General features: G+C 45.9%; 1 protein-coding gene across 1 annotated transcript in view; it reads left to right on the forward strand.

Moving 5' to 3' along the window:
• Positions 1-15,996, forward strand: part of LOC308321247 (solute carrier family 12 member 9) — a gene marked incomplete at its 5' end in the record, with an annotated part of 69,580 nt that overhangs the window by 36,789 nt on the left and 16,795 nt on the right. The window contains 2 exons of the mRNA XM_080772086.1: positions 9,124-9,281; positions 10,937-11,019. Of these exons, the coding sequence (XP_080628212.1) occupies positions 9,124-9,281; positions 10,937-11,019 (241 nt within the window). The remainder of the gene's footprint in view (positions 1-9,123; positions 9,282-10,936; positions 11,020-15,996) is intronic.

Consider the following 15,996-nt stretch of genomic DNA (forward strand, 5'->3'; position numbering starts at 1 on the left):
AGGTGGACCCCGACAAGACCAAGGCGGTGGACGAGTTCCCTGTGCCAACTAACATCAAGGGTGTTCAGCGGTTCCTGGGTATGGCGGGCTGGTACCATCGCTATGTCCCAAACTTCTCTCAGGTAGCAGAACCCCTGAACGCCTTGAAACGCAAAGGCGTTAAGTTCAAGTGGACCCCTCAGTGCCAAGGGGCTTTCGACCACTTACGAGAGTGTCTGGTCTCCCCACCCATCCTAGGCCATCCCAACTTTGACCTCCCTTTTGTCATCTATACCGATGCCAGCGACGTCGGCCTTGGTGCGGTGCTGGCTCAAAAAACTGGGCTTGGCACGGAAGAGGTCCTGGCATACGGCAGCAGGAGTCTGAATAAGGCAGAGCGCAATTATTCGGCCACGGAAAAAGAGTGCTTGGCGGTGGTGTGGGCTCTGGAAAGGTGGCGTTACTACCTGGACGGAAGGGTCTTCACGGTGGTCACAGACCATGCAGCATTGCTGTGGGTGCTCAAGAGCCAGAGACCCAATGCACGGCTCACTCGGTGGGCTCTCCGTTTGCAGGAATTCACTTTCACCGTGGAATACAGGAAAGGAAAGTACAACATCGTTCCTGATGCCTTATCCAGAGCTCCATTTGATTTCACCCCAACCATCAGCTTGCCACCTGCCTGTGCCACCCTGCTGTCAGTCAAGGCGGAGGGGGGAAAGGAGTTGCCCATCTCGGATGAACAAATTTGGCGAGCGCAACAGGAGGATGCAGACTGCCAGCGGCTGTATCAGACTGTGATGGATGAAGGAGAAATCACTTTATCAGAGACCGCAAAGTACACCATATTGGAAGACAAAGTGTACAGAGTGTTACAACTGCCACATAAAACCATTTATCAAGTCTTCATTCCTGAGAGTCTCCGCTCGCAGCTGTTTCAGCTGATCCACGAGGACCCACTGGCTGGACACCTGGGCAGGTACAAGACCTACAAGAGGTTGCTTGGCCTGGTCTACTGGCCACGAATGAGCCTGGATGTAAAAGCATATGTACAGAACTGTCAAGTGTGTCAACGCTACAAACCTGAGAGCCGCAAGGTCGCTGGGAAGCTGCAGCAGACGGTCGTGAACCACCCCTGGGAGATGCTGGGTGTGGACTTGATGGGTCCCTTTCCTAGGAGTTCCAAAGGAAATGTCTACCTGTTGGTATTTGTTGATTACTACACCCGTTGGGTCGAATTATTTCCCCTTCGCAAAGCCACAGCAGAGACGGTATCCCGAACCCTCATTCAGGAAATCTTCACCCGATGGGGGGTCCCCAACTACATTTTGTCTGACCAGGGATGCCAGTTTGTCTCCTCCTTGTTCAAAGCCACCTGTGACAAATGGAGCCTGAAACACAAGAAAACCTCCGCCTATCACCCCCAAACCAACATGACAGAGAGAGTGAACCGGACCTTGAAACAAATGATCGCCTCATACGTAGGGGAGAATCACAAGCTCTGGGACAAACACCTACCCGAATTCCGGTTTGCTCTCAACTCGGCAGTCCACGAATCCACCGGAGTCACCCCAGCGGAACTGAACCTTGGGCGAACCCTCCGCGGGCCTGCCGATGTCCTGCTCCAACCCAGAGGGGCGACACCTGACTCTACAGCCTACAAAACAATAACCAAACTTCAGGGTCTCACCACATTTGCACAGGAAAACCTCACCAAAAGCAGAATCAGACAAAAAAGGAATTATGACAAAACTCACAGAGACCAGCAGTTTCAGGAAAGAGACCGGGTATGGCTTCGATCCCATCCACTATCCAAGGCAGAGAAAGCCTTTGCTGCCAAGTTGGCTCCCAAGTGGCTAGGGCCATACCGCGTGGTGGCCCAGGTGGGCCCGGTCAACTTTGACGTTGTCCTGGAGGACAGTGGGGAAAATAGGAAGGTGGTGCATGTGGCACGCTTGAAGCCCTGTTACCCCACTGCTCAGGAAGTGGATAAGCTGGAGAGAGAGAAGGTCATGGCCATATTCAATGAGGAGAGTGACGACGAGGACTTTTTGGGCTTCCCTACTTCGTCCACCAAACTTTCCTCTGCGCTAGTGCCCACTGCTCAGGAAGTGGATAAACTGGAAAGAGAGAAGGTCATGGCCATATTCCACGAGGAGAGCGACGACGGGGACTTTTTGGGCTTCCCCACTAGCCCAACGGCCTCCTCCACAAAACTGGCCTCTGAGCTAGTTCCTACGGCCCACGAGTGGGATATGTTGGAGAGAAGACGGCTCCGGGAGATCTTTGAAGAGGAAACGGACGAGGAATCGTTCCCCGGCTTCCCGTCTAGTCCACATGCCTCGGAGAAAGCCTCTTCACCAGCTGAATGTTCGGACAGTGAGGCAGAGGACGGCAGAGGAGGAACTCAAGCTCAAATCCTTTGCAGCTTTTCTCCAAGGGGGGGGAAGTGTGGCGCTCCGCGCCTTTAACGCTCTCCTACGCACATGCACACACGTGCACTCGCACGCACATGCACACGCACGCACGTCACGTCACGGCCTAAGAAAAACGGATGAATGGCACGGGAGCGAGTTTGAGGAAGTGAGCTGGCGTCTCTGACAGCTGTCACCTCGGACGCCGTGGATAGTGTCTGTGTGCAGCCTACCTCTGGCTGGTGAGAGACAAACGGGGCCTCGTGAACAGTGGGATTAATCAGCATCGCACCAGACGGAAGGATAGGGATTTCCCCGACGGAGCGTGCTGCTCGTCCGACGCCCGGTTCACGCTGATGTCGCTGACAACACGGTCTCCTCTGGATCGCATGATGAGGAAACGTACGGAACGCGTCATCACCTGTCAGTAAGCGATCGCACACACAGCGCTCTGACCGTGACTATCTGACGTCGGACTGACTTTTGGGGGGGGGGACATTCTCAAACTGTGATACTGTTGCTTGCGTGCTGGAACATGGAACATGGAACATTGAACATTTATTATTTGATTTGGGGTTTGGTTTACAATACACTGCTCACTTGAATGAAGTCCTCTGTGTGTGCGTCTTTCCTTTATGCTTGTGTATGGTATTCTTGTGTGCCTACTGTTTGTTCAGGGGTTGATATATTATTATTATTATTATCTATCTATCCCTTGTACGGTTGTTGGGGCTGTTATTATTTAACCTTTTTTGTCAGACTGGGTCTCTGACTGGCACCCCGACGCGAGCTCGCCCCAACAAACCGCTACAAGCTATTGATGAAATAGCAGATCTACAAGCTCGTAGCGCGGCACCGAGTGCCGCGCTACGAGCTTGTAGGTCTGCTATTTTTGAAAAACCTGTGAAAATCTGGCGCAAATCTTTGAATATAATATATATATATATATTTATATATATTCTTTCAGAGCGAACGTTTTTAACTCACATCTTTGCTTCTGGGGGCGTAACCTCCCTGGAACAACATATTTTCAGATGGGGGTCAAATACATATCATTTTTGGGGTTCTTGACATGAAATATTGAGAACCACTGAAATAGAAACATGAGGTTTTTTTTTATTTATAAATTTCCACGTCAGGCCTAAATGGGTTAAAATAGCCACTCTACATTGACACGTTGTGAGCTTGTAGATTTGTCTATTTTAACTATAAAAAAAAAAAAAAAAAGGTTTTCAAAATAGTAAAAGGCAAAGAAGCTTAGGGACTAAGGGACTAGGCATGGAGGACAACAGAGGCCCCAAGTCTTCCATCTTGTTTGCGGAGTGACATGAGGTCACGGTTTATTGACGTTGTATTTGGTTGACGTTTTCCAAGACGAAAAAACTAAAAGTTTCCCATGCCTCACTCACAAGATATAGCAGACCTACAAGCTCGTAGCGCGCCACTCGGTGGCGCGCTACGAGCTTGTAGAGCTTGTAGAGCTTGTACGAGCTTGTAGATCTGCTATCTTGTGAGTTTCCGTCAGAGTGCAGAGGAGGACATGTGTGTTCTGTCGACAGCGACTGCTGTGACGGCTCGCGGAAAATATTAGGTTTTCCAAGAAAGTCCCAACATCTATGAGTTGTTTTCTTACAGCGAGAGACATTTTCACTACTTTGTTTGGTTGTTTGTATTTGTACTGGGAGGTGATAGCAGATCTACAAGCTCATAGCGCGGCACCGAGTGCCGTGCTACGAGCTTGTATAGGTCTGCTATTATTTGAAAAATCGTGAAAATGTGGCTCAAATCTTTGAATCTTTGAATATTTTTCAGAGTGAACGTTTTTAACTCAAATCTTTGCTTCTGACGGGGGTCCCTGGAACAACATATTTTCAGATGGGGGTCGGCGGACAATTACATAATAATCTTTGGGGTCCTTGATATGAAATATTGATACAGAAACATGAGGTATTTCAGAAAACTGTCAGAATTTAGAAGACACACACACACACAAGACACAAACAATAATATTCCTATTCCAGTATCACTTATAGGGCGTTTTCACACCCACATTTCGCTTAGAAGGTCCTTTGGACCAAACACTAGAACATTAGCATTTTGATTCTGCAGCGGTGGCCGAACGGTTTGCGGAGCGGTCTTGATATCGGAAGGTCGCTATAGTTCGTATCCCCAGACCGGCACGTTAAAATGACCACCGCTGAAGTGCCCTTTGAGCAAGGCATTGAACCGACCCCTACCATGAAATGTTCTATGAGCAGGGCCTGGCTGTAAACAAGTTCTTGAGCTTAGTCCAGTTACCCTGGGTAAACATAGTACCTTTCCTTTCCTTAGTCCAGTTACCCTGGGTAAACAATGTACCTTTCCTTTCCTTAGTCCAGTTACCCTGGGTAAACATAGTACCTTTCCTTTCCTTAGTCCAGTTACCCTGGGTAAACATAGTACCATTCCTTTCCTTAGTCCAGTTACCCTGGGTAAACATAGTACCTTTCCTTTCCTTAGTCCAGTTACCCTGGGTAAACATAGTACCTTTCCTTTCCTTAGTCCAGTTACCCTGGGTAAACATAGTACCTTTCCTTTCCTTAGTCCAGTTACCCTGGGTAAACATAGTACCTTTCCTTTCCTTAGTCCAGTTACCCTGGGTAAACATAGTACCATTCCTTTCCTTAGTCCAGTTACCCTGGGTAAACATAGTACCTTTCCTTTCCTTAGTCCAGTTACCCTGCAGGGTAAACATAGTACCTTTCCTTTCCTTAGTCCAGTTACCCTGGGTAAACAATGTACCTTTCCTTTCCTTAGTCCAGTTACCCTGGGTAAACATAGTACCTTTCCTTTCCTTAGTCCAGTTACCCTGGGTAAACATAGTACCTTTCCTTTCCTTAGTCCAGTTACCCTGGGTAAACATAGTACCTTTCCTTTCCTTAGTCCAGGTACAGTATTTCTTCCATGTGTGCGCCGTAACCCGATCAGATCTGATATTTCTGCGCATCAAATCGGCAGGAAGAATTCCATGTCATCTTATGGTTTAAACTTGAAGCCGTGCTGGTTCAGTGAGTCAGAACGGCTCCGCTGCAGCTAATTGAGTTGACCCGGTTCCACGTCTTTTGCTATAGTGATGTAATCAATTAACCTACCCCCCCCCCCCCCCCCCACACACACACACACACACACACTATATTTTATGACAGAGACAGAAAAAAAGCAGGGGACGGGAGTTAAAAGAAACCTCTCTGTCTCTCATGAAGTCGCATGCATCGCATTCATTATGTCGTTTTCGTCATAACATTGAAGTCTCATGCATCGCATGCATGCATGATGTAGGCTTCTGTGTCGTTCTTCGATTTTTCAAAAGATAGCAGACCTACAAGCTCGTAGCGCGCCACTCGGTGGCGCGCTACGAGCTTGTAGATCTGCTATTTTTTTTTCAATAGCTGAAGCATAACGTAATGCTAACGCCAAAAGGGGTTCCCGCCCCAAATGGGTTAATCACCATTTCTGGGTTCTTGTTGGTTATTGGAACAAAAGGATGGGTATGAACAGAGACAGAAATAGATATCTAACCCATTTAGGCCTGACGTCGTTATATAAAAAACTAAATTCTGACAGTTTTCTGAAATACCTCATGTTTCTGTATCCGTGGCGCTCAATATTTCATGTCAAGGACACCAAAAAATATATGTAATTGGACGCCCGCCCCCATCTGAAAATATGTAGTTCCAGGGACCCTCTGACCCTGTGAGTTTGGCTCGCCCCCCCCCCCCCCCCCCCCTAGTGGTCAGTTTTGCAATGAATCCAATATTAGATATGAAACCCCAAATTAAATAAATCTGAAATGAGCTTGTAGATCTGCTATTTTTTTGCAATTTTTTTCATGACACTGTATAGGCAAATTATGGCATTGTTATTAGTTTACCCAAACAAACAAATCAAATGTGCAGTTTTCTGCCCGAAGGCAACGGTGTGCTGCAACACGTTGTGTTTCTAAGAAACATACATAGAAATCACTTATTACTTTACCTACAACGTTGCCCTAGGGAGCCACAGGAGAGGCCTCTCTGGAGACATCTGGACATAGAGACAGATGTCTCCCCATCTAGAGACAGATGTCTCCCCATCTCCAGATGTCTCTCTGGAGACATCTGGAGATAGAGACAGATGTCTCCCCATCTAGAGACAGATGTCTCCCCATCTAGAGACAGATGTCTCCCCATCTAGAGACAGATGTCTCCCCATCTCCAGATGTCTCTCTGGAGACATCTGGACATAGAGACAGATGTCTCCCCATCTCCAGATGTCTCTCTGGAGACATCTGGAGATAGAGACAGATGTCTCCCCATCTAGAGACAGATGTCTCCCGATCTCCAGATGTCTCTCTGGAGACATCTGGACATAGAGACAGATGTCTCCCCATCTCCAGATGTCTCTCTGGAGACATCTGGACATAGAGACAGATGTCTCCCCATCTCCAGATGTCTCTCTGGAGACATCTGGAGATGGGGAGACATCTGTCTGTGTCTCTCTCTCTCTCTCTCTCTCTCTCTCTCTCTCTCTATCTCTCTCATAGAGACATGTAAAGTAGCAAAACCAGATGAGACCACCATTACATCGCACGCTCGCACACACACACACACACACACACACACACACCTCCTTGGCCCATTGTTCATTTCTGTCACCCTGTGTTTATGACGCGTTGCTTTGGAGTCAGTTTTTAAATGTCAAGCAGGTTCCGATTAATTTTGCATCTGCCACTACATGCCAGTGGGATTTATATATATATACGTGTCTTAGTCTGACGCACGCACGCACGCACGCACGCACGCACGCACGCACGCACGCACTCTCCTCGCACCCTGTTTACAGACACACAGGGGGGTGCAGTGACAGCCCCTCCCTCTCCTCATTCTGCTCAGCACTTTGATGGTTAAACATCTCAAACCTTCTACGCTCGATATAGCCTCATTGGTATAGTTTAATTTATCTGTCCTTGGCGCGCGCACACACACACACACACACACACACACACACACACACACACACACACACACACCTTTTGATTGAGTGTGTGTGTGTGTGTATTGAATGGTAATTTGTGTTATGAATATGTCAACGGCTCTGATTAAAGCAATGGTTCATAAACCTTGTACTGCAGCACGGACTCTCTAAACGCACGTACACGCACACGCATGCGCACACACGCGTGTTGTTAACTTCTCCGCATAACCTTTTGTGCTGTTGGTTTGTGTGTAGAGAGAGAGAGAGGGAGAGAGAGAGAGAGACCTCTGGGCTCTGTGTGTAATAACGGTGAGCTCAGATCTTTGGACAGAGTGAACAATACTTAATAGAGCCATGATGACGATCAGCATTAAAACCACTGGACCTTTAGAGCAGAACCTGATGAGACTGTTAACTATATATGAGAGAGAGAGAGAGAGAGAGGGAGAGAGAGAGACAGAGAGAGAGAGAGAGAGAGAGAGAGATAGAGAGGACATGGTGGCTCTTTGTTTGTGTTGTGAAAATCTCTTTTAAAACACTCTTCAGTCATTGTATCATCTTCAGGCACACGCACACACACGCACGCAAACACGCGCACACGCACACGCACACGCATGCACACATGCACACATGCACGCACGCACGCACACAGCCATTAGTATAATCCTATACCATTACCTCATCATGAGGCACGCTGACTCAATAATCACTTTTTGTTCAGACTACTTCTGGACAGACAGGCGCTCTGCAGCCACACACAATGATGCAGACGCAATTAACTGTGTGTGTGTGTGTGTGTGTGTGTGTGTGTGTGTGTGTGTGTGTGTGTGTGTGTGTGTGTGTGTGTGTGTTCATGTGCAGTGCACGTACGAGAACCTGTCAATTGGAAGTACATCAGACCGCCACACTGTCCTCAGCAGGGCCTCAGAGTGCATCTCCGTTAATTCGGTGGCTCTTGGACCGTAGCAGAGTCACATGATGCATATTGTAGGCCTCTCATTGGACGGTAGCAGAGTCACATGATGCATATAGTAGACCTCTCATTGGACCTATAGGATTTGAACTATACTGTCCGTGCATTAGCAATGTTCTTTTGTTGGCAGTGTAGCTAAATGTAAAGTAAAATAGAACATGGAGGTGGTGGGTTGGCGAGACATAGATGTGTCTGCCTGCCTGTCTGCCTGCCTGCCTGCCTGCCTGTCTGTCTGTCTGTCTGTCTGTCTGTCTGTCTGTCTGTCTGTCTGTCTGTCTGTCTGTCTGTCTGTCTGTCTGTCTGTCTGTCTGTCTGTCTGTCTGTCTGTCTGTCTGTCTGTCTGTCTGTCTGTCTGTCTGTCTGTCTGTCTGTCTGTCTGTCTGTCTGTCTGTCTGTCTGTCTGTCTGTCTGTCTGTCTGTCTGTCTGTCTGTCTGTCTGTCTGTCTGCCTGCCTGCCTGCCTGCCTGCCTGCCTGCCTGCCTGCCTGCCTGCCTGCCTGCCTGCCTGCCTGCCTGCCTGCCTGCCTGCCTGCCTGCCTGCCTGCCTGCCTGCCTGCCTGCCTGTCTGTCTGTCTGTCTGTCTGTCTGCCTGCCTGCCTGCCTGCCTGCCTGCCTGCCTGCCTGCCTGCCTGCCTGCCTGCCTGCCTGCCTGCCTGCCTGTCTGTCTGCCTGCCTGCCTGCCTGTCTGTCTGTCTGACTGACAACCAATTAGCCTGAAAGTACCCACGCTTTTGACTACAGCTTCCTGTCTGTTGTGTCCTTCCAGGATCCTGCTCCAGAAGGACTACAGCTTCCTGCGGGACATCAACGTGTGGAACCCGTTCGTCACCATCGGCGTGTACTCCTCCACGCTGTCCGCCGCCATGAGCAACCTGATCGGGGCCTCGCGCATCCTGTACGCCCTGGCCAGGGACGACATCTTTGGTGGGTAGTGATTACACACAGTGGACGCGCACAGATATGGACACCAGGGGGTGCTAGAGGCACCCGGCAATGTGCTCTTAAAAAAAAGGGCGGGGGGGGTTCCTGGAACAACATCTTTTCAGATGGGGGTCGGCGGCCAAATACAGATTATTCTGGGGGTCCTTGACTTGAAAAACGTTGAGAACCGCTGACCTATAGAAACACGGGGTTTTTTTTTCAGAACACTGTCAGGATTTAGAAGAACATTTATAGAATCTGATCTCAGGTCAGAATGGGTTAATAAGCCAATGAGCATGTGGACTAATGCATCCGTAATGCACTTTAGTAGTTGCTGGTGTGCACACCATACTTAACCCATTCTGACCTGAGATCAGATTCTAAAAATGTTCTTCTACATCCTGACAGTTTTCTGAAAAAAGCTATGTTTCTAATGTCAGTCGCTCTTCGATTTTTCAAAAATAGCAGACCCACAAGCTCGTAGCTACGAGCTTGTAGATCTGCTATTTCTCAATAGCTAAAGCATAGCACAATGCTAACACCAAAAGGAGTTCCCGCCCAAAGTGGGTTAACCTTGCCAACATGTCCTGGGTAGATGGAGAAAAAAAACAATTATAATCCAAACACACACGTCGCGCCCACACTTTGTGATTATCTCTGGCAGGCTGAAGGCCGGAGCCATAAAGATGTGTATGTACAGTATTATATGCTGACAACCTCGTTGAAAGAAATATTACGTATAATACGGCCCAGTATCCCAAGACCTCTCGTCCCAAATGTTTCAAATCGGCCTCACGGGGGCGCTATTGACTGACTCCGTAACGGGTCTCATGGTCGCAGCCTATACGTATTTCCTGTAGGCGGAGACGGCACATCTGCGGTTTTCTCCGCACCAAGCTTCTACTACAGTGAACGGCAGAGTGACGGATGTTAGTCTGCCTCAAACGTTACTCTTTTACCTGCTTTTTACTAAACACTAACATTACAAAGATGCTCCAGAACATCGAGATGAACCTGTGTAGTTGATGGCTGCCCCAACAGTAGTAGAGATGAACCTGTGTAGTTTATGGCTGCTCCAACAGTAGAGATGAACCTGTGTAGTTTATGGCTGCCCCAACAGTAGTAGAGATGAACCTGTGTAGTTTATGGCTGCTCCAACAGTAGAAATGAACCTGTGTAGTTTATGGCTGCTCCAACAGTACAGATGAACCTGTGTAGTTTATGGCTGCTCCAACAGTACAGATGAACCTGTGTAGTTTATGGCTGCTCCAACAGTAGAGATGAACCTGTGTAGTTTATGACTGCTCCAACAGTAGAGATGAACCTGTGTAGTTTATGGCTGCTCCAACAGTAGAGATGAACCTGTGTAGTTTATGGCTGCTCCAACAGTAGAGATGAACCTGTGTAGTTTATGGCTGCTCCAACAGTAGAGATGAACCTGTGTAGTTTATGGCTGCTCCAACAGTAGAGATGAACCTGTGTAGTTTATGGCTGCTCCAACAGTAGAGATGAACCTGTGTAGTTTATGGCTGCCCCAACAGTAGTAGAGATGAACCTGTGTAGTTTATCTCTCCCTCTCCCTCTCTCTCTCTCTCTCCCCCTCTCCCTCTCTCTCTCTCTCTCTCTCTCTCTCTCTCTCTCTCTCTCTCTCTCTCTAGGCAAGGTGCTGACTCCGGCTAAGAAGACGTCTCCCAGTGGAAACCCCTGGGTTTCTGTGTTGATATCTTGGTTCCTGGTACAGGTAAGGAGACGCAAGGCAGAGGAGAGGAGGGGGTGGGAGGGGAGGGGAGGGGAGGGGGTGTAAGGGGAGCACGTTTCAAAATTCAGAGTTTACAAAGTGCTGTACAGGAGAAAAATAAAAACAAATGCACTACAGCTACCACACAGAAAAACAACAGCGAGAAAACAAAGTACAAACAGTGAAAACAACTATCTATCTATCTATGAGCAGGGCCTGGCTGTAAACAAGTTCTTGAGCTTAGTCCAGTTACCCTGGGTAAATATAGTAACTTTCCTTTCTTTATCAGCTATCGCAGACTCACGCTGCATTATAAAACCCAGAGTAGACGGACAATAGGGCTGTCAGTTCACCTCTATAATCCAATTCGAATTTCATTGCTTCATTATTTGTAATTTTCGAAAATATTCGAATATTTACATTGTTTATTTTAGCTCATATTTAGCCTATAATAATACACAGATTGACGATGCACGTTCTGTCCACTAGAGGGGCCCCCCTTCCAAACGACAAAGCAGTACTTTCAGCCCATGTAATAATGGTTTTCGGCACAAAATAGCGTTTAAACTGTTGTTTTATTGAGCACAGTGCACTCAGCACGGTAAGATTGTTGTCTGTCTATAGTGCAAATGCATTTTACAGTGAACGTTGTATACTTCTGATACAGTATAGTCTGAGTAGTGAGTAGGCTAGTCAGGAATCATGAACATTTTCTTTTTTCTTTTTAAACAGAATGCTGTCACGATGAACAGGCCATCATTAGTAAATAGCAATGAAGATGTATAGAGAAGCCTATATTTTGCGCTAAAGTAATTGTTGAATAACACATAAATGTAGGTTTTAAGGCTAGAATGGCATTGTAGTGGACTATAGTGAGAGGCGAGATTGTCTTTCCTTCATTGCGGGGCTGCAGGACTAGTCTGGAGATAGTTAGTCGTGGATGATCAGCTTCAGACAGTCAGTGTTTTGGTTCGTACCTGGAGTTTTGCATTATCTCCGCTGTGCACAGCAGCACAGGGGAACTGTCTTTAATATATCCATGGTCGTTTTCAGTTGCTTTCCATGTGAAACACAAAAGTAGGCTACCATGTGTTTGTTTTGGTAATAGCCTACTGCAGGCGCAGCCATGCTGATTCACGTAATCGCGTAGGACAAAATGAAACCAGCCGGACCAACGTTAACACATTTTGTACATAATACGTCCTGAAACGTCATAAGGATTGGAACCGAGAGGTGCCTTAGACGTCTGTGGACGTCCTAGCGACGTCCAAACGACGTGGGGCGAGATGATAATATTCAGAATTATTCCCTTTTTTTTTTTTGGCATTTCGCTTTTCGCTTGCCGTATGCTAACGCTCTGTGCAAATATTAGCTTGTCATTGACTCCCATGTTAGCGCGGCGGAAAGAATGACTCGTATCTCCTGATCCAGGGCGCTCTCCGTGGTGATGAATGGATCGATATGCTGGCGCTGCGTTTCTGCTCCTCATCCGTCTCTCCCGCAAAATATGAACTCTTTTTGGAGCGTATGTCGTATGGTGTTCCACAGGGCTCTATTTTAGCCGCAGTGCTCTTCTCCCTATATCTCCTGCCGCTAGGGTCCATCCTCAGAAAACATGGCATTTCGTTCCATTTCTATGCTGATGACAGTCAGATCTATGTTCCCTTAAAGAAGAAAGACGCTGACCCTAAAGCTCTTCTCTCTTGCCTAGACGACATTAAAGCCTGGATGGCCCTAAGCTTTCTAAGCTTCAATGAGAAGAAAACTGAGGTGGTAGTGTTTGCCCCAAATGGTTCTGGTAACCCCCCTCCTCTTGATCTAGGCCCCCTGGCTCAGTTTGTGAAGCCAACAGTCTCCAACCTAGGCTTTAAAATGGACAACGACTTTAAGCTAGATCGCCAAATTAGCTCAGTGGTGAAGTCTAGCTTTTTTCATTTACGTCAACTGGCAAAAGTAAAACCCTTTTTAACCACTCAGCACCTTGAGACAGTAATCCATGCCTTTATTACATCTCGGCTGGATTACTGTAACGCCCTCTACCTTGGAGCCAGTCAGTCCTCCCTTGCTCGGCTTCAATTAATTCAGAACGCGGCTGCCCGACTTCTTACTGGCACGCGTAAGAGAGAGCATATAACTCCCATCCTCGCCTCTCTCCACTGGCTACCAGTGAATCTTAGAATTAAGTTCAAGGTTCTGCTTTTTACTTTTAAAGCTCTAAGTGGTCTCGCCCCTCCATACCTCTCCGAGCTCCTCCACCCCTACTCTCCTGCCCGCTCCCTCAGGTCAGCTGACCTGATGCTGCTAGAGGTCCCGAGGGCGAAGCGGAAGCTTAGAGGGGACAGAGCCTTTTCAGTCGCTGCCCCCAAGCTCTGGAACGACCTTCCCCTGCAAATTAGGCAGGCCCCCTCTCTGGCCATTTTTAAAACCTCGCTTAAAACGCACTTTTATTCTTTGGCTTTTAACACAGCATGAGACCTATGTTCCTGAACTAGCCTCCCCCACCCTCCTTCCCTTGTTTTGTGTTTTGTTTTGTGTGTTGTCTTTGTTTTCTGTGTTTTTAGTCTATGCGTTTTCTTACTGTTTTACCTATGTACTGTACAGCACTTTGTGGCAGCTATGGTTGTTTTAAATGTGCTTTATAAATAAAGTTGAGTTGAGTTGAGTTGAGTATATAAATATATTAAGATGATCGGAGATTTTGAGGTCACTTTGTCAGTCAACTTTTTTAAGAACGTATTTCCGGTTCATGGCTTTCAAAATAGAAGCGATCACTACTCTGGCGATTACTCTGGCGCAAGCAGCGCCTTTATTTTGATGCAGTTCCGGTACTAAATGTGTTAATGGTTTAATGCACGTAAGACCCGCATTTTCAAACTGTCCACAATTTGCGACAGACTCGACGGTACTAATAAAACATGTGAGTGATTCTTCTTAGTTGCAGCACGCTGTGCGACTGTGCGTGTGTGCATGCGTGCAGAGGAGGGAGGAGGTGACGAGGCGCGCCGCGCGCGTGTGTGCAGATGGGAGATTTCACAGCGGTAGATTCGTTACTCAATACATTTAGTGAGCGGATAAAATAACATAAAACAAAATAAAAAATATTAAATAGAATTAATAAATGATAAAAGCTCCATTCGAATGGCAATTTTAGCTTTCGAATATATTAATTTTTTTTAATATTCGAATTTCTTTCATATTATGAAATTCGTTCTGACAGCCCTAACGGACAATAATAAGAACACTTACGTTATGTGTATCTGCAGTTTCTGCAAATGTACAAATCCAACTTTATTTAGTGTGGTAATAATAATGCTCCCTCAGTATTTGAATTGTTTTTATTGCGGACTGCGGAGCTCCTGAGACGTAGGTTCTGTCAGAGAGGAGAGCCTACTTAGTACTCGGTGTGTGTGTGTGTGTGTGTGTGTGTGTGTGTGTGTGTGTGTGTGTGTGTGCGCAAACAGCTGCGCTGCATACTAATTAGGAGAGAGAGGACGAGAGTTTAGGCGCGGAGCGAGAGAGAGAAATCGTGAAAATGTGGTGCAAATCTCGAATCGTCCTCAGGTCTATAAAATAAGTATATAAATAAGAGGCTTTTCCTCTGGTATACCGTATTATATTATGTATTATATTATGTATTATATATAATACATACCGTATTATCTGGTATAATGTATTATAATATAATACATGTGTGTACACACACACATGTATTATAATATAATACATTATATATATTATCTGGTATAATGTATTACAGGGGTGGTGCAACTTTGTCGATGGAGAGGAGCCACTATATTTCCACACTCACTCCCTATAGGGCCATATGTTACTGTCGTAGCAAAAAATATTATAAATACTATTTTTGCTATATTCGAATTGGAATCCTGAAAATTTACATTTTGATGTAATTTCAAATGCCTTTAATTATACGTGTGTTGAAGCATTGGGCTACTAATTTAGACTGAAGTAATTAAAGCGGGTCATGTTGTGGAATTGTAAACAGCTGGAACCGACATTATATCAGTATTCTGATATTAACCTGAGGGCCACATTAAGTGAAGGTGGGGGCCGCATGTGGCCCCCGGGGCCGCCAGTTGCCCACCCCTGATGTATTATATATATATAATACATTATATATATTATCTGGTATATAATGTATTTATCATACATTGCTGGGTTTATGCGAACCGAAGTCTGATGTAAAAAAAGAAAACAATCACGTTTTCAAGTGTTTCTCCCAACTTTTATTTTTTTATTTTTATCATGTGATAAAAACGAGTTCCCAACGTAAAATAAAAAGTTTGGGCATTGTGTCAGGGAGCTGTGCGAGGTGCATGATGCTCTCTTGCTACCCAGTTACATTTAATTTTAATTAATTTGGTACTGTAAACACTACAGTTGGAAATCATATGATCTGTTACATTCCCTTAGTGTGTCTAGAGGGGTATTAATACCCTAGATAGCACTTCTGTAGACTTAGATAGCATTTGATACAGACTTATAGCATGTTATGTAGACAGCACTAGAATTGCATTGTATATAGTCATAGCACGCCATAGTACATATGTATAGCATAGTAGTATATATGTAAAGTTTATACGTATACATTTCATTATATAGATATTCCACTGTTACTTTCTTAGCTTACGCATGTTTCATGATGAATGTTTTTATGTGATGTATTCCCATGCTTTTGTTCTTGCTTAATGTAAGTCGCTCTGGATTAAGAGCGTCTGCCTAAATTGTAAATTGTAGGATGCAAAACGGCTGGCACGAGAATTGTGATTTATTCAACGTTAAGGTGATGAGATATATATATATATATATAATAATAAACAATAATGATTACAATATCAAAACAAAGACAACTAAACGAAACAATCCAACCTTTTAGTTTTGTTTTAATCTTGATGATTATGAAAAACAGCTCATGAAAAACAAATCCTATCTCGGCTAATTATAATTTTTTACAAGACCACT

Source organism: Protomyctophum bolini (assembly GCF_963924005.1).
Source record: "Protomyctophum bolini genome assembly, chromosome: 9".
In the NCBI taxonomy this organism is placed as follows: Eukaryota; Metazoa; Chordata; class Actinopteri; order Myctophiformes; family Myctophidae; genus Protomyctophum; species Protomyctophum bolini.